At 40.9% G+C, this 22,629-nt stretch overlaps 3 protein-coding genes and 1 pseudogene across 3 annotated transcripts in view; 1 reads left to right on the forward strand and 3 right to left on the reverse strand.

Moving 5' to 3' along the window:
* ankrd40 (ankyrin repeat domain 40) overlaps positions 1 to 5,606 on the reverse strand; it is a 7,407-nt gene extending 1,801 nt beyond the window's left edge. Inside the window, 6 exon segments of the mRNA XM_043235431.1 lie at positions 1,271 to 1,414; positions 1,416 to 1,453; positions 1,989 to 2,549; positions 3,868 to 3,993; positions 3,996 to 4,015; positions 5,168 to 5,606. Coding sequence (XP_043091366.1) covers positions 1,271 to 1,414; positions 1,416 to 1,453; positions 1,989 to 2,549; positions 3,868 to 3,993; positions 3,996 to 4,015; positions 5,168 to 5,301 — 1,023 coding nt within the window. The 5' untranslated portion in view covers positions 5,302 to 5,606.
* A 112-nt stretch (positions 5,607 to 5,718) lies between these two features.
* On the reverse strand, positions 5,719 to 8,307 carry mettl26 (methyltransferase like 26). Its single transcript, XM_043235432.1, is given in 7 exon segments — positions 5,719 to 6,356; positions 6,591 to 6,669; positions 7,200 to 7,267; positions 7,401 to 7,438; positions 7,441 to 7,461; positions 7,537 to 7,697; positions 8,100 to 8,307. Coding segments are annotated over 7 exon segments (618 nt in total). The 5' UTR covers positions 8,294 to 8,307; the 3' UTR covers positions 5,719 to 6,299.
* A 1,625-nt stretch (positions 8,308 to 9,932) lies between these two features.
* On the forward strand, positions 9,933 to 13,190 carry LOC122331665 (radical S-adenosyl methionine domain-containing protein 1, mitochondrial-like). Its single transcript, XM_043229171.1, has 9 exons — positions 9,933 to 10,180; positions 10,270 to 10,403; positions 11,085 to 11,289; positions 11,350 to 11,715; positions 11,787 to 11,850; positions 12,047 to 12,194; positions 12,311 to 12,365; positions 12,580 to 12,683; positions 12,807 to 13,190. The coding sequence occupies exons 1-9, from the start codon at positions 10,046 to 10,048 to the stop codon at positions 12,934 to 12,936; spliced, it is 1,341 nt and encodes a 446-aa protein (XP_043085106.1). The 5' UTR covers positions 9,933 to 10,045; the 3' UTR covers positions 12,937 to 13,190.
* A 1,358-nt stretch (positions 13,191 to 14,548) lies between these two features.
* LOC122333631 lies at positions 14,549 to 16,665 on the reverse strand (annotated as a pseudogene).
* Between the last annotated feature and the right edge of the window lie 5,964 nt (positions 16,666 to 22,629).

The following is a 22,629-nucleotide window of genomic DNA, read 5'->3' on the forward strand; positions in this document are numbered from 1 at the left end:
ATATATTTTAAGATCAGTCAGAGCAGGTTTATTTCAAATCACATCTGGTATTAGCCTTAAGCCTTGTCTGCGAAACGGACGGATAACATTTTAAATATGGATGTTCTTGTTACACAAAAGCATTGATTTCTTTCAGGAGGTCTGTATTAACATATCTATATTTTGTTCTGAAACCATACACACCTAGGATGGTTTAGGGTCGAGTAGTTCATGGAACTTTCCCTTTATTACGAGATATTTCACTGATTTACTACAAGCATCTTGTTTTTAGTGGTTTTAGTTGTTTTTTGAGACTGAAATGAGAGGTAACGCTACTAGATACGGCAGCAGAGACATTCCCATCATGCAGTAGGGCTGTTCAGCTCAGCACGCTGCAGAGGAATTCTTGCCTGAGGCTTTTGTACCCATCATTTTCTGTTTAAAAACACTAAAAACTCAACTCCACGAGGTCTGCAGTTAAATGTAATAAAACGGCAAAAGTATCGTCACATTGTAGCCGTTAGGACAGCCCGCCATTCCTACTGCGGCTAGATCTGCATCTACTCGATGTTCAAAAGCTCAGATTTACCAGCTCAACAAACCTAGTCTGTAGACGCAGACGTGCTTAAACAGGAGAGGGTCTCGCTCAACCGAACAGAATGTCACTTTTGCGTAGCATCAAGATGACTAAGAGGCCCAAACCAAACAACGAGGAACAGATTCAATTCCCCTTCCCTCCACCAACAGCTAGAGATGTGCATTTGTGCAGGAAGCGTTGTCTTTGTGTTCATTCAAGTGCAAGATCAAACAATAGTGTCACCAGGACAAAACAACCAGGAAGCTCTGTTGCCATGGCCAACAGCATTCTTTACCCATAATAATATTTGTAAATGTAGCACAGCTTCGAATGGTTAAGAGGGATACAACGGAGCACATGTATTAGGGGAACACACATTTATATTTAAACATGTTTTTAATCAAATTAACTCCTGGGATAGTTCACCTCGAAAGTTTAAAACCACTATTTGTAACATTCAGATTGAACCTCTGATGGCAGATGGACTATTCTGAAGACGTCTTTTATACGTTTCAGTGTTTATTACTTTACAGTCACAATCCTCCCGGTTTTCATCCTAAAATAGCATACGAAAGTGTGTTTCGAAGTCGAACGAAGCCTTAGGTTTGGAACAAGCGTGAGGGTAAAGTGATTAATGACAACATTTTCATTTCGGGGTGGAGTAATCCTTTCATTGTCCACCTTTTTGATCGTTCCTAACACGCAAGACCTCACCTTTCTGAGCATAGTGTTGGGCAGCTTGCGGATCTTCTCCACGTGCTCGGCGCTGATGTCCAGCTCGCGGCAGCAGACGCGCAGGAGAGCCCGGTACGTCAGCTCCTGCCGGTCCAGCTCCACCTCAATGAAGTCGTTCTCTCTGGACGTTGGTGTTCTGGATCCGCACCTTCAGGACGAGCTCTGAAAACGGACGGCAAGTCTGAGATCGCGGCTTCAGGAATCTCCCTGAATCCCTCGAACCGGTCTGTTTGAGTGCTTGCACTTTTGAAGATATGCAAACTTGTGAGTGGAGATCTAGCGGTGCCTTCAAGTTGTGTTGGAAAGATTGAATTTACGAGATATGCAGTGAATATGTATTTAAAATGCCTTGAATGTAAATGAGCGGCTGTTTATTGTATTTTGAGTGAAATTTTTGTATGTGATACATATCCTGTGATACATATATTATGTGTATTTATACTTTGAAATTTTATAACTAGTTATAAAAGTTTATACACAAAACCCCCCGAAAAATTTAAAGTAGCAGATTAACCTTACTCTCGTTTTTCTTTCACCATTTTCAATATTCAGTGTATCCCACACCATCTGCTTTCTTGCTACCTAGCAACCTCAGAAAAAGCGCCTTTCAGCGATGCTCTCTGGTCAAAGGTCAAAGCATAGGTGAAGCGAAATCACAAGAAGGAAAAGGGCCTTCCCGTCGAAAGCCTCACCGTACCTTGTACGTTAACAGGAAAAGTGCTGGTGAAGAAGAAGGGCTGGAAGGCCGGCATGGATCCGCCGAGCTGGGAGCAGTTGATCTGCTGCGGGATGGACTGCTGCCGGGTGACGCCGGCCCCGGGGACCTGCGGCTGACCGCCGCCTCCGCCGGGAGAAGGAAGCGTGGGACACACCGGGCCGTTCTGTGCTATAGGATGAGGGTGTGTGAACTCGCAGTGGTTGGTGTGATGAGTCTCTGAGGAGAGCTCCATGGGCAGGCCGCCGTTCACCACGCCGTTCTGCTCCACCACGGGGATGTAGGGCAGCTCCTGCTGGCTCGGGCTGTCCGAGTAAAGGCTCTTGGGCTGCTGATGCTGAGGAGGAAGCTGCTGCTCTTGCGTGGGCGACAGGGTCGCCGGTTCTGACTCCAGGGGCTCTGGATGATTGTTGGTGCCGTTGCGCTGTGCTACGCTCAGGTTGTCGTTGTCCATCTTGCTGTACAGGAAGGGCGGGTTTGAGAGATAGTTTGGAATGATTGGCAGCTCTGGTTCCTTCACCTCGGGCACGTCTTCCTCTTCCACTGGAGACAGAGCGACAAGCAGGAATGTGACAGCGCCGGGACATTAAAGCGCCATTTCGTTTTGCATTTCAGTGCGCGGAAATTATTATACGTGACCCTGGACCACAAAAACAGGCTTTAAGGGACTTATACATAATCTGTGAACTGATAACTAATCTTTCTATCGGTGTATGGCTTGTTAAGATACAACTATTTGAAAATGTGGAATATGAGAGATTCAAATATCGAACAAATCGCATTTAAAAGTTATCCAAATGACGTTTTTTAGCAATGCGCGTTACTAAACGCACGCATATTACTTTCAGTAGGACATTTACTAAATATCTTCACGGAACATGATCATATCCTAATGATTTTTAGCATGAAATAAATATTTATCTTTCTGACCCATACAACGTATTATTGGCTATTGCTAAATATAGCCGTTCTACTCATGGCTGGTTTTGTGCTCCAGAGTCACGTGTGTTATAATAAATTGATAATTGTGTTATAAATGATACCATTATGGCCAGTGATGGATCGATGGCCATTATTAAACTCTAAATATATATATATATATATATATATAAACACACACTACAAACTACATTCAAGAGTACTTTCATGCATTCATTCATTTTAAGATTAACAATATTATATTAAATTTGTAGTGCTTGTGAAAGTTACCTTTATGCTAAAGCTTTAAAAAATTGACCGATGTAAAAACAGACGCTTTTAAATATGCATTTTAATGGTATCAAAAATGTGTAACTTTTTGGCTGATAAAGTGTGAATGCTACACATTTGCCTTGGCAATATTATAAATATTCTAATAATCTGAAATGTAAACCCAAGTTTGAAGGATCATCTGTAAAACTCATCTTTATAAATATTTTTGCATGAATAAAAATGTCAAAAATAAATTAGCCTATACTAATATTAACCATCACGATACTGAAAACTATGTGCAAAAATTGACTTTTGATTTAATATGCAAATGTATATCAATTTATACACATGAGCCAAATGAATGCACAAGACTACTTGTGTCAGGCTGTACATTTAACACCTAACTAGTACTACTGGATACTATCCACAGACATCTATGTTCCAGTGCAGAGGTTCTCAACTTTGGCCCACGACCTCCAACCCTTAATGAAACCCACCTGAACAAGATAATCAAGGTCTTTAGCGGGAACAAATCTGAGAAACCCTGATCTAGTATGCATATTCCACTCAACATAACATTTAGCGGACTGTAAATGCTTTCTATGAGGGCTTGGGCCCATCTAAGGCCCCTAGCACTTCCTGTCGTAAAAAAAAAACAAAAAAAACATACCTCCAAGCAGTCTTCTGATTTCAGGTTTGGAAGTGAGTTGAACGGCTAACTCTTCTTTCGCCGTTAGAATGTCTTTGTCGGCTCCGGCGTTCAACAGATAGGCCACTATGTGTTTGTGGTTTCTTTACAGGCCCAATGCAAACACGTCCTGGACGAACAGGGGACAACAGGACTTTCTTAAACATGGCGTGCAACGCGTGCACTGCATCAGCCAGATGAGTCTGAACGCATTCAGGCATTACTAAAACAAAGCAGTCGGGCTTGGCATGAACGTCAGAACGAATCCAACACCTCAGTTCAGTTGCTCAACAAATATCCGCAGCGAGAAAACAAGAGAGAGGACGAAAGGCGGGCCGTCTAATCAAGAACGTCAGAATGCTGCCAGCCTAGACGAAAGGTAAGGGCTTATCTGCAGCACTCACAAACTACTGTGTGTTCCTCAATCAAGTAGCACTACATATTAAACATTTATGCACAATGCAAAACAAGCAGGTGGAAGATCGGCCTATTAAAAATGAAATCGTTTTCATAATCGCAGAAACGGAAAAGAACGATTTCGTTACTGAGGCTGGACTTCACACTGAACTTATTCACTCTCAGGCCGTCCCAGACGGAGATGGATTCGTTTTTTTTTTTTTTTATCAGAACAGATACGGAGAAAGCGGATGCAATCATTTTACTTTAGCTTTCAATAAATCTTTTTTAGCCGACTATCTTTCAGCATTTTTTTTGTGTGTGTGCGCTGGATGGGTGCCATCAGAAACGGCTGATAAAAAACAACAACATTGCAATAATTCACAAGTAACTGATACATGACTCTAGCGAAGTGAAGAGCCACAAACTCATAATAGATCAAAAAAAACTAATCCATAATTAAGAGCAACTACAATACAAGCCCTCTGTGTCTATAATACTGCTTTATCCAGAGAAACGTGCACATTAAAAAGCTGTTTTAAACAAATGTCAGTGCTTTGATGTGAGAGGAAAGGTTATTATGGGCTTTCATGTACATTACTGCGATGGTTTTTATCAGCTGTTTAGCCTCTCATTCTGACGGCACCCGTTCACTGCAGAGGCTCAATCGATGAGTGATGCAATGCTTCATTTTTCCAACTCTGTTCTGATGAAGAAACAAGCTCATCTACATCTCGAACGGCTCGGGATTAGATAAATCGGCTGTATTTCAGCAAATGTTTATTTTCGCGGTTTATAGCGCGTCCCCCGGCAGCTGTCGTCTTAAGAGCACAGGTTAGGGCGCGCGCTTAAAGGGAGTGAAGGTAAAGCAGGTGTTAATACGCACCATCCGTTAATCTCATTCTGAGAGTTGATGTTGACTCCGCTCTCCACTAAAGTCTTCACCTCCTCGACGTCTCCGATGGCACTGGCCTCTCTCAGACGCTCCTGCAGCTCTTTGTCCAGCGACGTCGTTGACATTATTCAAGTCTTTACGGAAATAAAAGCTTCATACGAACTGACACGCTGTGCTTTTAAGAGGGGGGGGGGACAAAAATAAGACACTCAACTTGCCCCGCCGTGGCTTAAACTCTTGTCTGTTCCGGATGATTTTCGACAGCGAAGTTGAAAGGAGTCTATTTACAGTCTTCAGACCGAAATCGGATCAAAACGGCACGATATAGTAAATAGGGACGCGTTCAAATAATCTTTACCGACTACCGCAATCCACTCGGATCCGCTGCACCTCCCATGTTGGGGGCTGTTTTCTGTGTAACACCTTCAGATCGTGATCTTTGGTTCCTACTTACGGTGGCCGGGGAAACATACCAAGATAAAAGTCCGAGCAGAGGTCAAAGGATACATCATCTGCTGTCAATAAATAGACTCCGTGCAGGATAATACACTGATACTCTTTATTGATCAATGAACGTCGATTGCAGCATTGCCTTTTACATTGCGCCCGATAACCGTGCTTCATCAAATTTAAAAAATGGTTTAATTTTGATATTTTACATATTTAGCTGTCGGCATACAAATATAGTGAAATTATATTGATTGCGACTATGAATTAATTGATATTACCCCCAAAAAATATATACATTTAGGGTTGAAAGCAAACCCAAAGCAAGTGGCATTGCATTCGAAATACACATTTGATCATCTTTCTTGCTTTTGGCACATGGTGGTTGGTTAATAGTGCATTTTAGCTTCCTAGAAGAAGCTACGGCTGAGCATCACATAACATTTCAGAACCGTAATCCAGAAAACCAATGAGGATGACCAAAGAAACTCACAGATACACAACATACCTGTCTAAATTATTATTAATTTGCTTTATTGTGAAAAAAGTACATCCCACAGGAACACGTCTTTTCCAGAAAGAGAGCGACGATCAGTTTCAGCAAAGCCTTTGTGTCGTCAGTATCTTTAAACCGTTATAACAGAGTCCACTCAAACGTAAATACGGAGTTATTCTATTAAACCACGCTGTCCTTGTGAAACAGCAAGCACTTGTTGTTGGCGGGCATGTCAACCTAGAAAATCAAAAACAGAAACAGATGCGTTTACAAGCCTTGGATGACTCGAGGTGGTGAATCATCACGCAATCCAGCCAATCAGGAGCAACAACGAGGCGTATGGGGCTCGATGTAAGACTCATTTGCAGTGGATCGTGGCCAAGTAATGATTACAGCCTCTCAAAGAAAAACCTTCACGGCAAGAAGTTTGACCAGCACTACACCAGATTCTGACTGTTCATTTTGACTTACAATTTCTTCCAAGCGCAGCCCGTTTTCCTGGCCTAGCGTCTTCAGTAAGGACACATCTCTTAGACCCCACTCTGGGTTTCTGTAAAACAATTTGATACAGGGTAAAAATCATAAGACAGCTTGTATTAGGTTCTTTAATGTTATCCTTTGGGAATCACATAGCATGTTCTGGTTTTCCAGTATCTAAACATTCCTAAAACATGACATATATATAAATTTTATTTATATATAGACTATCTATCTATCTTTAAAACAAGAAAAAATAAAAGTGGGGTAAGAAAAATAAACTTAATTCAAAGGCAAAAAAGTTTAAGCATAAACCTTTAACATTAATTTACTGCTAACTGTCTTGTTTTTGTTTATATAGTAAATTTTAATTTATTTAAATTTATATATATATATATATATATATATATATTATATATATATATATATATATATATATATATTTTTTTATTATTATTAAAAACATTTTGAGAATTACAGTGACCATCTAAATGCATTATAATTTTTAATTTTTTTAAACAAGCAGTGAGATAAATTTTATGACAAGTCTTCTCGAGCAATAAATAAGCTGTGCCCCTGCCAGCGATTTCCTTGATCACTAACCTGTATCTCAAGCTGTGGTCAAAGTCAACATTACTCTGAGGAGCAATTGATCCATTGAAAGCATAAGGCTGCAAAACATTATCAGATACAAGCCATTAGAAGCCAATAAATGTAACCGAATGCATAAAAAAATACAAATAAAAATAAAATTTAAAATTTAATTTAAAAAAAAAAAAAATCAGCATAACATGCTGCACATACCCCATAAGTCAGAAGCAATCCCTGTGGCTTCAGTATTTTCCAACGCCATTAAACAAACCTAAAACGAAGCGAAACAAGGTTCGGTTACTTATCATGCAGACATTGAACGAAGGGAGAGAAAGAAGGTTTATTACCTCTGTGCAGGACAGAGGTGAGATGTGCATCATGTTGATGTTCACGACCAGGTCACATGACTCGGGCCGAAGCCCCGCCCAGTTCTCCCAACTCTGAGACACATCCAGGTAGACGGGGGGCTTCACGTTCTGCAGCCTATGATACTCTCTGTATGCCTCGATACTGCAATACAAACATCACAAATTAGGTCTTAAAATAATCACGAGGCGTTCAATTAACAACAGCGATTCATTTATGGCATGCAGCCTAGACCACACAAGTTAAAACGGTCACCATTTACATTTAGCTCTTCCAAAACTAACTAGAGTGACTATAAAAGTGGCTGAACAGCGCCATCTAGCGGCGGATACCCGGATTGCACGCGGGCTGATTAATTAAAGGATGATTTCAATCTGTATATCAACTATTTCAACAGCCTGCCTATTCATCGTTCAGTGAATGGGATTTGTTTCCATAACGTTTCTAGCCTGAATGGTTTGCATCTCTTTAGCAGCGTGAATGTAACTTGTGCCCAAAAGATTCAGAGACTTCACGTAAAGTCAAGACGCGTCTTTCTTTGTTTACCTCGACATCGACCGCGCCTCGATTTCAGACGGTTGCCACGCAACGTTTGGGAACGCTCTGGCAAAGTGCGCGACATGCTGCCCGGTGCCCGAAGAGATCTCCAGAGCGACCAGGGGCCTGTCGGACGTCAGCCGGCTTTTCAGCACGGCGAGGATGGGCTCTTTATTTCTGTCGGCCGCTGCGGCGTTCAGCATCGTACGCGTCCGGAGCGCGAGCTCCTGGAAACAAGGGCACAGCGTGAAACTAGCCGCGACGGCGACCGGGAGAAAGCGACCGACCGGAACCCGACCGAGACCTTTAAAAGCCGCGAAATCCGGCGGTCGAACCCCTCGCGACATCGCACGGACGCCCGGAACAGAGTCATGCGCCTCGGCGAAGCGCGCTCGTTTCGTGACAGCGAAGAACAGCGAGGCCGCAACTTTTCAGGCAGTTTCTTTAACCGTTTGCACGATCTCCACTTCGGCGTGATACGGTTCAGAGTGCGACGATTCCGCGTCCCACAATGCACCGCGCTTCCACTTCCTTTTGCCTTCAAAAGGCGGCGCGCGTATCGATCCGTGTACCCGTCTTTGCGCGAGCATTTCCATGGAAACGTCTGTTGTCGGTTTACGAACAAAACTGTAGAAATATCCGAGAATATAAACCACTGAAGATGACTCTGTGAGCTCACTGTAGTTCAGTTCGCTAACCAGTGCCATAATGCTTTAGAATATTATTTAAAGTGTCGCAAAAAAACAAGAGTTCAAGCTCCCAAAACCAACAAAATAAATAAAAAAGGCTCCATGTGATAGTTATGTTGCTTTAATTTGGTAAATATGCGAATATTTAAAATATTAAAAAGTGATTTTATATGAAGCAAAGTGTCTGTTTTAATGTTTTAAAATACTTTTTAGAAAAAATGTCAACATGTGGTTGAAGTGATGCTCATCATCATTCGCTGACAGATGGGGAAACACAGACTACTTATTCTGACCTGTACAAATACAAAAGAAATATTATTATTTTATATTTTACTATGTGATCCTGAAGCACAAAACCAGTCACAGGTAGCAAGGTATATTTGTAGCATTAGCCATATGGTATATAGTAAAAATATTTTCTTGTTTTAGGCCAAAAATCATTGGGATATTTGAGTAAAGATCATGTTCCGTGAAGATATTGTGGAAATTTATATGTAAATATAAGTAATATTAGTAATATGCATTGCTAAGAACTTTATTTGGACAACTTTAAGGACGATTATCTCAACAGTATGAGTATTATTATTATTATTTAGACTCCAGATTTTGAAATAGTTGTATCTTGGTCAAACATTGTCTCATCCTAACAAACGATACATAAATGAAAAGCTTATTTAGTCAGTTAAACACACTTATATATAAAAAACATGTATAAAACACACTTCTGACTGGTTTTGTGTCACAGGAGAACATGATGTGTGAACCTGGTGGTTTGAGTGATCTGTAAGTATATTGAGCATTATTTTGTTTCGGGGGGCTGCGATGTCTTTTAATGGCATCTAATGAAAACGACTGACAGGATTTTCCTGAATAGGTAGTAACGTTTCACAAATGTCTTCCCAATATTTATTTAGTTTATTTATTTGCTTTAGAGAGTAAAAAAAGAGTACACGCAGCACCTAATGGCACGCATCTCTATAGATACATGGATAAAAAGTGACTGGTCAATTTTATTTTTATTACAGATGACAACAAAAAAAAAGCCTGGATAAAAGTGCAAGGTAATAAAACACGTTAATTCACAAATATGTTCAGGAGATAATATGTGACGCCTATTATTATTATTATTATTATTATTGTTGTTGTTGTAGTTCTTTATTTTATTCAGAACATCAGCGTTCCGTATCTTTGTGACGCGGTGTGTTGCAGTAAAACAGCACCGTGCAGAAAACATGGCTGAAGCGTAAGGTTAACTTCACGTAAAATATGTCGGGGCGAGCATTAACACGACGGCATGCTTTACATCGTTTGGGAACGGGGCTCTCTTCTGTACTGTTGAGATGTATCGGCACTGCTCACGGATCGCCTCCTCACGCGGACGAAGCGTCGCTTTATGTTCACGTGAGTGTCCGAACGCGTCCGTCGGAGCCGGTTATCGTCCACGGTAAATGCATTTTGTTTTTACCCGTCCGCGTGTCTCCTTTTTACAGTGGCCCTACTGCCTAAAAAGATGCTCCTACTGCAACTTCAACAAGTACATTGCTCGCAATCCAAACCACGCGGTCATGACGGCATGTCTGCGGAAAGAGACGCGAACCCTGCTGCGGCTCAGCCGGGTCTCCAGGTCGGTAACGCTTTAAAGACTGAAGCATATCAAAAGGAAAAAAAAATCGCCACACGTTGTTTTCATACGGGTTCGGAACATCCGGGTAATTAATGACTAAACGCTCTTTTGGTTAACTTCCTTTAAAGCTGCGGTCTGTGACTTCTTTGTGTTAAAATGAACGAAACTTATACAATAAGCAAGTAAGCCCTTTCCGAAGGGATCCTGGTGAACTGCGCGGGTTCATACACTTCAGAAGACGTCAAATAAACCACGCGCATGCGTAATAAAAACGTCCTCACGCGGCTCCAGGGGTTGAATAAAGGGCCTTCATGCGTTTTTGTAAGATAAATATACGTATTTCAAATGTAATAAACACTTTTGATGCATTCTTAGTAACGCAGAGAGACAACAAAACTAAACAAACGTGGAAAGTTAATACATTTAACAACAATGAATGAGAGAAATGGGTTTATTACATTAGAAATATGCATATTTATCTTTCAAAAATGCACCTACAAGGGGTCTTTATTCATCTCCCCTGGAGCCGTGAAGTACGTTTTTATTGCGTTTGCACTCTTTATTTAACCTGTTTTTGACCACTGCAATGTTTAATATAACTTGCTTCTTGAGGTGAGTAAAACACGGCCTGATTTTAAGGCTTGGGGCGAGCTAACCCTTGAATCATGTACCGTTGTGTAGGATCAGCTCTGTGTTTTTTGGCGGAGGAACACCCAGCCTGGCTCAGCCCTCCGCAGTCGCCGCCGTCTTGGAGACCGTCTCCAGACACGCTCATCTCTCAGATGAAGCGGAGGTCACTCTGGAGGTCAACCCCACGCCCGCTGGAAAAGCCGGTCTGAAAGACTTCAAGTCCGCAGGAGTCAACCGGTTTTCCGTGGGAGTCCAGGTACGCCGCGCGCACCGCGTTGCGTCGTTTTCTCCACTTATCTAACGCTGTGCTCCGCAGTCGCTGAACGATGACCGCCTGAGGACGCTAGGCAGGGATCACGATTCCCGGCACGCTCTCCGGACCGTGTCGGAGGCCAGGACGCTCTGTCCCGGACGCGTCTCGGTGGACGTCATGTTTGCTCTTCCGGGACAAAGTGTGAAGGCGTGGGAGGGCGAGCTGGACGAACTGCTGCCGCTTTGCGACGATCACGTTTCACTGTATCAGCTGACTCTGGAAAGGGGCACGCGGCTTTTCAAGCAGGTGCACGGAGGCGAGCTGAGCGTGCCCGGGGACGACGACGCCGCCGCTATGTACGACTCGGCGCGACGAGTCCTGGAGAAAGCTGGGTTTCGGCAATACGAAGTGTCCAACTTTGCCAGAAATGTGAGTTAAAGTTGCTCACGTGGTTTGAAGGTGAAAGAACGCAACAAAAAAGGATTGTGTGTTTGTTGCAGGACGCTGTGGGTGAACATAACGTCGGGTACTGGAAGGGGCGGCAGTACATCGGTGTGGGACCAGGTGCGTGTGTGCAGAAGTAATGCTTTGATTCGGCAAGAAAGCAACTAATTGATCATAAGAGGTTACAAAATATCTCTTTTTTACTCAATCGATGCATTTTTGATCAAACAAGCGCATGCTTGCTGCGCATGAGAGACTTTTATTTTTTAACGTTCACACGCAGGTAAGATGTTTCGTGTTGGATGTCGTGTTCTAGGGCGCCACGGACGGTTTGTGCCGCGTGCGTGTGGGAGGAGTTCAGAGGAAGCTCGGACCCAGACTTTAGAACCGGATGTTTGGATGCGAGAGGTTCAGCGTCCACGGTCACGGGACACGCCGCGGATCCAGCTCGACCGCCGTGGCCTGTAAGGTCCTCTCCTCTCTAGCACACACACTCAGCTCGCCGCCAAGACGTTACGCACACGCCGTTACGCACACGCCGTTACCGGGCTGTTAAATCAGATGGAAATTGTATCCGCAGGCTGGAGGAGGTTTTGGTCATGGGTCTGCGTATGAACGAAGGGATCACCAAGCAGGTGCAGTGCACCACTGAACACAATGCAGTGCAATGCCAAAAAAATTTTGCATTTAAAAAAAAAAATAAAAATTGGGGGTAATTGCTGTCTTAGTAGCGATAGTATTTTTTTTGCATTGACATTTTTAATACAATAAGCATTATTAGTAGCTATTGGGTTATTTAAGCTAATGAAATGACATGCTTTTAATTTTTCTGCTTTTTTTATGTTGTAGCACTGGGACCTGTTCAGCCCCGAAGACGACCTGCAACGCATTTTTGGGAGCTCTGAAAAAGTTCAAGAATTTCAAGCGGGGGGACTTGTAACACTTAATGACAAGTAATGTTTGCTTGTAAAATATTACGTGCGTTTTTTTGTTCGTTAAATAAGCCACGTGTGATGTGTGCATTTCATTTTCAGTTCTACACAAAGCCCCATTGATCTCCGCCTCTGTGTTTTTAGGGGTTTGCGGTGCTCCTGGGAAGGACTGGCTTTACTGGACAGCATCTTACCCACAATGCTGCTGGAATTAGAGGTGTTTTTCAGACAGCAGGACACCAGCAGAAAGACAGACGTAGAGAGAGACAGATGACCTTTTGCATCAGAGAAATATGAGAAAGAGATTGACATTGCAAGGCGATGCAGAATACAGTAAAATTAAACAAATTGTCCCATGAGGAGAAATATTAAATCTTGAAGAATGAACATTGGTGAGTGATGTGACGCTTGTTTTCTTGTTATTAATTCTTTTATTCACAAATACAGTATTTTTTTTTCTTTATGATGAGAATGGTTTTTAATGTCTCAATTTTTAATGTTTTTTTTTTATTTTTGGGGATGCATGTAAATACATGTGATATAATCTTGATGTAATATTAAAGAAAAAAAAACATTTAAACATTATTTCTGGTATGAAATAGAAACGCACCCTCTTACGAATGCATGTGAAAAAATAAGTAAAAAAAATAAATAAAAAGACTTCTCTGGTGACATATAAAGGACATCTCAAATCATTTAGTCCACTTAAACAACACCCGCAATTAAAAAAAAAAACAACTACACATTTTTTTTCTTTTGTTTCTGTGTGTTTCCGAAAGGAAAGGAGCCGCTTCTTACATTTAATTGTGACTTAGAGCTAATTATTTGTCATCTTGAAAAAATATTAAGATTTGTAAACATGTATTCAAATTATATGGAAAATACAGTTTTAGTTTGTTCATATCAATTGCCATTTTAGGGTCATCAGATTGAAAGGTTTCTGAAAGCGGTGTGAAGGTTTTTAAAAGCCATCTAAACAGCACACAGAGTATAGAAATGCGTGCTGGGTTTATAAAATATCAGTCAGTATTTTGAGAGTAATATTTAAATACATTCAGGACTCTGAATGATCGCCTTCTCTGACCTATGACCTTTAATATGCCCTGGGGGCTTTAATATCTTGAGTTATTAGGCACAGAATTGATTTCTCATAGCATCTTCTATTTGAAGTTTCTCTTCTCCAAAGCACCCACGTTCTCAGTTACACAGAAGGTCACAGAAGAATCATGAACGATCCCTATTTCGCAGTGTTACTTCTCGTTTAAGCACGATTTAAAAAATGAGTCATTGTAAGGAGCAGTCAGTAATGCAGCTCGTATACCAAGCTGTTCCAGCTGTTCGTCGCAGCGAACGAGCTGTCCGTGGTGCTGAGCGCCGTGCACGCGTCCACGCATGCGCTAAAACCCGCGCGCGCCCGCGCGTCTTGCAGTTAACGTAGGCTATCGTGTATTTTTAATATATTCGGATTCATGAATGTTTCAGGGAACGCATCTCTCAGCCTCGTCGTGTTGCGTAACGTCTAACAGGCAAAGCGCGATTGTCCGGTACAGTCCGGGACTCGCACATACGAGCGCGTGGGCGCGCTTTCTTACTAATATGAGAGCTTTTTAACGCCAGCGTAGCGACGGTGACTCAAGACGCCGCGGATGATGAGAAACAGGGCTTCACCGCCCACGACTTTCTTCCCGCCCTTCACCCATAAGGGAAGGGGGACACGGTGTAAATATAGCCGGGCTCATGAATATTAATTACGTGCGACGTTACGTTTTCTCGGCGCTCCCGTGGAGGTGCGTCACGATCGAAAGAGTCTTTCGTTTAATGAATATTCAACGTTTCTGTGTGCAATGACTTAAAAAAAAAAAGCTCAAGTAAAAAACAAGACGCAATATTTTTTATGCTTTTTTTATTTTCTGTAATGCAAGACAAAGTGTAAACAAATCTGAGGTATAACTGGTCTTTTGACTCGCAGCGTTTTTATAGTATAAGAAATGTTTAAACAAATTTGAGGTAATACACTCAATATAGATAAAACATGCACACTTGCTTTACAACATTGCCCTATTGGGGGGAAAAACAAGGTGGTAGCTTTTTTGGGGGGATCTCTTTACTCAAGTTACACTGAAAAAATTGTGTCAAAATGGTCGTTTTTGTTTTGCAAGTCTAATGCATGAAGTTACATCAATAAACCGATCTAAACGAGGTGCTTTATTCAATCAAAACTTGTGTTTATAGGTTTTAATCAAGTAGAAATAGCTCTTAATGATAACGGTTGCCGCTTTCTACAGTGTGGTTGAGCAACATCAGTGATCCCAAAAATAACTAATTTAACCAATTTGCCGGTTAGTCGCTGATCCACCAGTTTCCTACCAGTTTACACCTGATAGTGACCAGTTTTGACCAGCTATTCCACCTCAAGCAAGGGTTATAACAGATACGTTTCACAAATACTTGTGCAGAACCTGTCCCGTGGACCAGCCAGGGGCTTATAGAATATAATAATTCTTACGTCGTTGAATAATTATTATTCATAGGTTTGAAACAGAGTCCCTAGCGTTACTCTTTTACTGTATTTGGCACCTCTCAATAGGTGTGCTTCGTTTAGGGGTGCTCGGGCCCATCACGCGCCGCAGATCGCTGCTGAAACTCGGTCTGCGGGCGAGCGGGTGCACCGCGCCGCACGGCTCGTTCACGCCCCTTTTGTTTCTCTTTCGGCCGCTCAGCGCTTGGTACGTGTGGATGGAGATGTCCCGGTGGAGACGGGGTCTGGTTTCCGTGGGGAGCCCTCCCAGCACCGCGAGGGCCTCGAACATCTCCTCCAGGTTGGTGCGGTCTTTGGCGGACGCCTCGAAGAGGACGCTTTCCTCCCCGAGGGACCGGCGGACGTCGGAGGGCTGCACGGCTCTCGAGGAGGTCGAGTCCGTTTTATTGCCACAGATAATTATCGGAAGCTGCCTGTTCTCTTTGGACTTGGCCAGCTTGGATTTGGCAGTGAAGATCTCCTCGCGTAACGAGCAGACCTCCGCGAAAGACTCCCGGTCGGTGACGCTGAACACCAGCAGGAATATGTCACCTGTTGAGGCACGCGAAATTAGATCTTTTTATTTAAAAAAACGCCGATTAAAGTGAAAACACTGCACATACTGACCTGTCAAAATAGTCAGTCTTCGCTTGGCCGGGAAGTCTCTCTCTTTGGACGCGTCCAGGATGTCTAACTGGTATCTCTCTCCTCGGATGTGGTAGAGTTTGCTGTGAAAGTCTTCGGTTGTTGGCTCGTACTGTTCCTCGAATCCATCATCACCCAGAAGCGGCGTATGATCGCCGTCTTTCCCACTCGGGGCGCGCCGAGGACGACCACGCGCCGGTAGTGGCTGGGTTTTACGCTGACCAGCTCGTTACTCTCGTATCTCATATGCTTTGTTTTGTGGAGCTGAGGCGCGGAGAAGGGATCCAGAGATCGCCTAGGCTCGCGTTCAGACGACGGGGGTCGCTTTCCGGTGCTGGAGGAGCGCACCACTCGCGCCTTGGGCTCCGGACGCGCCCGGTGCGACGCGCATTTGCCTTCGGAATGATAGCGGCAGCAGGAGAGCGTCGCGGTGCCATCAACTGAATGAAGAGCTTTATCAGTTGCGTTCACCTCCATGCTCCTTGCTGGTATCATCCAGAACGGCTGGTGCGGCTGTGGTCTGCGTGCTCTCGGTGCGGTGTTGTGCGCGGTCCCCGCAGCGCTTTTTATATGCTGATGATGGATGGGTGGTCTCGTGTGGTGCGTCATTCAACGCTTGCTGTTCGTCTGGTGAATCCGAACAATTCTGCTGCCTATTTAAGGTATTGCCCACCGCAGCGATACTTGGACACGAGCCATTATCATGCAGAGCGGAGCATTGTCAGTCAAATGCGGCTATAATGCAGACTTAAGTCCCGCTTATCGTTACGAACCGAGTTAAAAGTTTACGTTTTCCAGCTCGAAAAAGTTTAAGAAAACTTACCGATTTCTCCATTAAGTATTTATTATATTGCAGGTTTAGGATTATGGTTTGTCTTGGAGTTACTTGCATATATATATATATATATATATATATATATATATATATATATATATATATATATATATATATATATATATATAACAAGTACATGTAACGAGGTCATCTTAAAATAGTGTGTTACCCAAAATAAATAAAATGTGTAACAGGACACACGTTTGCTCATACAGTAACAGTTTATTTTGGCATATGCTTTATCTTTTAAGATTAAATGCCTCTTTCCATTGTCTTATGTTTTTTTTACAATACATATTTAACCCCAGAACGATCTGACAGTGAAAAGAGGCCTGATTTTGTGGCGTCTCTGCTTTAAAATGAAATTATTATGATCTTAATTAAGTTCGGTTACACAACCCTTCGGAAATCATTCTCATATTCTGATCATATTCAGAAATAATTCTCATATTATTATTATTATTATCGACGGTTTTCCAAGCAAGCTTCGCACGTCGCAAAGCCGGTCTGGATTGGTCCACACTGAAACGCTGTAACGAGGCAAAGCGATGCAGACAGTGAAAAGTGCCAGTGCTTTAGTGTTAAATATGAGATCAAATAATCAAACACATGAACTGTTGCATAATATTGTTTTTTAAAAGGGTGCGTCAATGTGCAGCTTTCAGTGTAGGGGCCTGAGCAGCATGTGGGTGGCAATATTTCAGTTTATTCCCCCCCAGTCGTCTGGATAATTGTGGGGTTGCTAATGACCGATTCTGCAAAATATTTATTGAACGCAGCTTAATTTTGATTTCCTGATGGATAGCCCGTTTTATTTGTGTGGGCACACAGGGACATTTGGTCAAAGAGGTAAAGGTGTGTGTGTGTGTGTGTGTGTGTGTGTGTGTGTGTGTAGGTGAGACTGGTACCTTGGGAACTGTATCTATATGAATGATTCTGTTTCACATCCCATTAATCCCTAGGTGCGTAATGATGCTGATGGCTCTCTTTTAATAGAAATAGAAAAACAGCTGGCATTAAACTAATCGAAGCATCACGACGATATCCTATACAGGTATGATCACGACCGCTGATTTGAACAGAGCTCTAAGCTCGTGAAAAAAAAAAAAAAACTATTACATAATTTGTAAGATTTGTGAACTGACTAACGTTTTCAGACACTTGAATGCGTGCTATTTACAATACAGTGAAAACGTATAGTTTGAATTTATATTGAATGCAGTTATCTTTAGAATGTGTGGGGTCTTTTTTTTTAGGATTGTAATTATATGTAATTTTACAGTTACTTCACTGCGTTTGAAAGTGGCTAAAGTGAGCTGCAGAATGTACCGACAAACATTTATATAAACTAAAATCTAATTTTAAATAAATATTAGGAGGTAATTACGAGGTTGCAATATAGCGCACTTATCAGCTTCAAGAGTCACACCAAACAACGCAGTCTTACGGAAACGCGTGTAAATAGTGCGCCAAATAAAATCGAAACCTCGTGGTATCGATGCGCCAAAAAAAAGGACTTCGGCGTATATGTTGTGCGCGCGCGTGTGATACGCATTTTTTGCGTACTTATGATACGCATCCACCCCACAACCCTAACCGTAACATACACACGCTAAAGTCCAACACCGCGAGTTTCTTTTTCCATTTGGCGTACTATTTATACGCGCGTTCACGAGATCTTAAAAATGACAAGACATTACAATCGTTTTGCGCTCGCGGTTTAATTTAAGGCCCGTATATTTGGGTGGAAAAAAAAATCATCATTATCAAGAATTATCAGGAACATTCTGCATCCGCATGTAAAGGCAACCTCATTACTGAACAGAAAAAAAAATCTTCACCTTCTGCTGCGTAAACAACACCTACGTCTCCGAGAGTCTCGGCTCGTCTCCATTCACTCAGAGCTACTCTAAATGGACCGAATCGGCGCACGGCGTGCTTCGCTTTTCTTCCGCAGAGCTCACCTTGGAGCGCCTGAGACTAAATGTTCTCCGCGGAGAATGGAATACGCATCACCATGGCAACTCCGCACTTTAGAACAGTGGCATCCAGAATCTGTTCCATAACTCTTAAACGCCGAGGACACGTCTTTTGTGAGCCTTCACAATATCACTCACTCCTCTGTAAGGCCTCGCGTTCAGTTTTATGGCCCCGCTTTCCATTGTGAGGAGCACGTACGGCTTCTCGCCAGCACTGTTCACCGTTTAAAAGTCAATGTATTCACCGAAGATGAAATGCGAGGTCGCCGTGGCCCGAAACGATCTACCGTTCAACAGTTGCTTATTTAGACGAAGCATGGCGAAATATTTAAAATTCAGCTTCGCAGAGTATGCACTTTTTTCACTTTGGTTGAAACTTCATCTTGAAAAAAAAAAAAAACATTCACCCATTCGTTTGTTTAACGATATCATTTTAAGGATAGAAACTAACACATCTCGAAATGATTAAGTTTGCTTAATAACTTACAAACAGTACAAGACCTTCCATCAAAAACAACAGTGTCAATAAATCTCACACAGTGCAACTATATTAAATATTAACCCTCTAGTGCAGGTTTTTTTAATTTATTTATTTAAGAATTGTTTCTTAAATATGTGAAGAAAATGAAAAAAAAACAAAACTTTTTTTAAAAAGCCCTAATTTAGAAACGTAGAACTCGTTTGTGCTTTGATTTATTAACCTTTGAGTGAAAATAGTATTTTGTGCATTTTCAAAACAATAAACCTGAACCTTTGTAACTCTCTTGTGCTAAAAAAAAAAACTAAAAAACTCTCGCAATTTATGCATGCAATTATACGTGTATAGCACCAGACGGCGAATAGTTATGAATTATAATTAAACTAATTAATCTGTAGGCCTCTGAGAACTAAAAATGTATTAAATGCCCGCTATTCTTGTTGGTTCAATTAAATAGCATGTAAGAAAACCTTTCGTTAGATGCTTTACTTTTGTACCTAAAAAAGCTTGCTTGGTTGTAACACTGATTGATGTTCACACTAAGATTGATTTGTATTCTTAGTGCTGTTAGTATATTACTGAACTCAGGCAGCATCCTAAGGGTTAATATAGCAGCCAACGCTGAAAAATACTTGGTTGTTGTACAGAATTGCTTCCATGCGAGGGCAGCAAAAAGCACGATGGGTGTTCCTGCAGGCCCTTCTCATGCCTGTCAGGTCAAAGTGTATGGAATCAGTGCTGTGTGTGTGTGTGTGTGTGTGTGTGTGTGGAGAAGCAGGACGGGTTTGTGTGATCCGCCGTCTCTTTAACTTCCTCCTCTGCTCTGTGTCTGCATGTGCACCCTGATGACATCACCGCCGGGCCTTTGTTACTTGAAACAAAGAATTTGGCCCAGAGTCTGTTTTCAGGGGAGAAAAAAGAAAGCATAGCGTGGATAGAAAGGAGAAGAGGTTCTGTTGGATGCAAAACTAGGTCCGTCAAGCAACAACTTGAAAGTGAAAGCGCATTCCGTGTAGGGATATAGAGATGAGATATCTGGGAATAGAAATAAATGAGAATGTAAAGTGTAGAAAATAGTGACACAGATAAATGTGCGCTAATAGCGTTCCTAGACTCTTAGTTGGACGTTTTGTGTGAGATATTTGCTCTGAAGGATTCGGTCAAAGTATGATACCACACAATGGTGAACCTCCGTCGTGTCTGGCGCTTTATTAAAACCTTACCTCACCATTTGGACAGGATTATGGGAATATTTTTGAAATAAATAAGATTCTTAGCTGAATTTATATGACTAAAATATAGTAAAATATATTTATGTAGTTAAGACTTATTTCAGGCTAAATATTTCTTTCAAGAAACTGGAACTTTTAATTTGTAATACTGAACTAATTTATTATGCATAGTATTTATTTATGCCATTTTATTAAGTGTGTGTGTATGCATATATATATGTTTGCATATATATATATATATATATATATATATATATATATATATATATATATATATATATATATATATATATATATATATATATATATATATATATATATATATATATATATTAAACCGAAACCCTAAACCTCAGGTTTGCAGCTTGCACAGCCTTATAAGATGCCTAAATACAACAGATTTTTATTTCTTGCAATAAATGTAAAATCCCCATTTTAAGTAAAAATATATGACATATCAGATACCGCTTACTTTAAGAATGAAGTATAATAAAAACAATACCAATTTGTGCCTCTAATTATAAAAACCCCCATTACCCTCTTGTGGAGAGGAAGTCAAGAAGTGGTTTTCTTTAGGATTAATCACTGTTTACCTTCTCGTTACAGATCTGAGAAGCAGAATTTACGGTTTTTTTTCTTTTTGGCGGCTGCCCAGAATGTCTTTGTGCATTCAGCAGAAACGAGGGAGAGTATCAGTTTGTCAAGAGCAGAGCTGGTCTTTCCAGAAACTCTCGCTCGGCCCAAACACTCGTCACATGGAAGCTCTGAATAGAAATGATCTTCAATAGTTTGCATTCCTCCTCACTATTTCTACGCGTGTGATAAAGAGTGTGACTGTGTGCTAGTGACTCTCAAAGTGTGTACTTGGAGAGATTTAGCGTGAAACCCGTTAAACACACACACACACACACACACACAGATTTGGCTTGGTTTTGTCCGTTTTGTTGATTTGTGGATCAAATAGCTGTCACAAACAAATTCTTAATGACATTTATAACATTTTAGATAATGCCGAATTAGACCGTCGCGAGGCTGCAAGGACTGCGTAACACAGAAACGGTTGGGAAACACTTTCTAGCCATTATATGGCATATTACCCCTCTCTGAAAAACAATGAATAAATCATGAGAATAAGCGGTAGGTAGGTCTGTGGGAAGAGTCATGAGTAATTTAACACCCCTCATCTCCACCCCCTTTAATCTGACAGAGCTGCCCTTGTCGTTTCCAATCGGGCACATTAAACCGTTTCACCAGCCTCAGACACCTTAAACAATACCTGTCTTCTTTTCCCAAAAGCAGGCACAAATCCCATTATTTGGTTTTATGAGCTATTAGATAATAAAATAGCATCCGATATAAAACTATCTATCTATCTATCTATCTATCTATCTATCTATCTATCTATCTATCTATCTATCTATCTATCTATCTATCTGACTATTTAGAGATGTCACAGACAAGGTTGTGAGAATTGCAAATACCATAGAAAATGAACAGGAAATCTCCTAATGAAAAAAGACCATTATAAACAATGTTCTTCAGTCTAAGCACATACTTTTGCCTCCTTTGCTGTTTGTTCAAACAGAAAAAAAATCTCTTTTTTTCAGAGATGCAAAACCATAGTTTTAGGCTATACACTGAAAGAAAAAATAAGTACAGAAGAAAAGAAAGAAAGTATCACACACACACATAAATATATATATATATATATATATATATATATATATATATAATAAAAATATATATATAACAAAATAAATATATATAAATAAATAAATAAATAAATAATAAATATATATAACAAAAAATTATATATATATATATATATATATATATATATATATATATATATATATATATATATAAATATATATATAAATATATATATATAATAAAAATAAATAAATAAATATATATATATATATATATATATATATATATATATATATATATATATATATATATATATATATATATATATATATATATATATATTTTTTTTTTTTTTTTTTTTTTTTTTTTTTTTTTTTTTGTCTGAAATAATATTTCTTGTTAAACACACTCTAGTTAATCCTCGCTTGTAAATAAACTCTATCTGATTGATGAATCAGGACACTGAGAGCAGCAGCAGTGACTGGCTCGTGCGTCTCGTTTCGGAGCAGGAAGGGTTAAAGCTCCGGCTCTGCAGGCTCTCCCCCTCCCTCCTCTATCTCCTCCCTCCCTCCCTCAGCCTCTTCTCTCGGTTCACTTTACTGGGCTTTAACAGGGGCTCTGTATCAG

The sequence above is a fragment of the Puntigrus tetrazona genome, chromosome 3 (genome assembly GCF_018831695.1).
Source record: "Puntigrus tetrazona isolate hp1 chromosome 3, ASM1883169v1, whole genome shotgun sequence".
Taxonomy (NCBI): Eukaryota; Metazoa; Chordata; class Actinopteri; order Cypriniformes; family Cyprinidae; genus Puntigrus; species Puntigrus tetrazona.

Coding starts and splice junctions, on each gene's coding strand:
- LOC122331665 (XM_043229171.1), top strand. CDS start 10,046: ATGTCGGGGCGAGCATTAACACGACGGCATGCTTTACATCGTTTGGGA. Junction 10,404..11,084: donor CGGCTCAGCCGGGTCTCCAG/GTCGGTAACGCT, acceptor ACCGTTGTGTAG/GATCAGCTCTGTGTTTTTTG. Junction 11,716..11,786: donor TGTCCAACTTTGCCAGAAAT/GTGAGTTAAAGT, acceptor TGTTTGTTGCAG/GACGCTGTGGGTGAACATAA.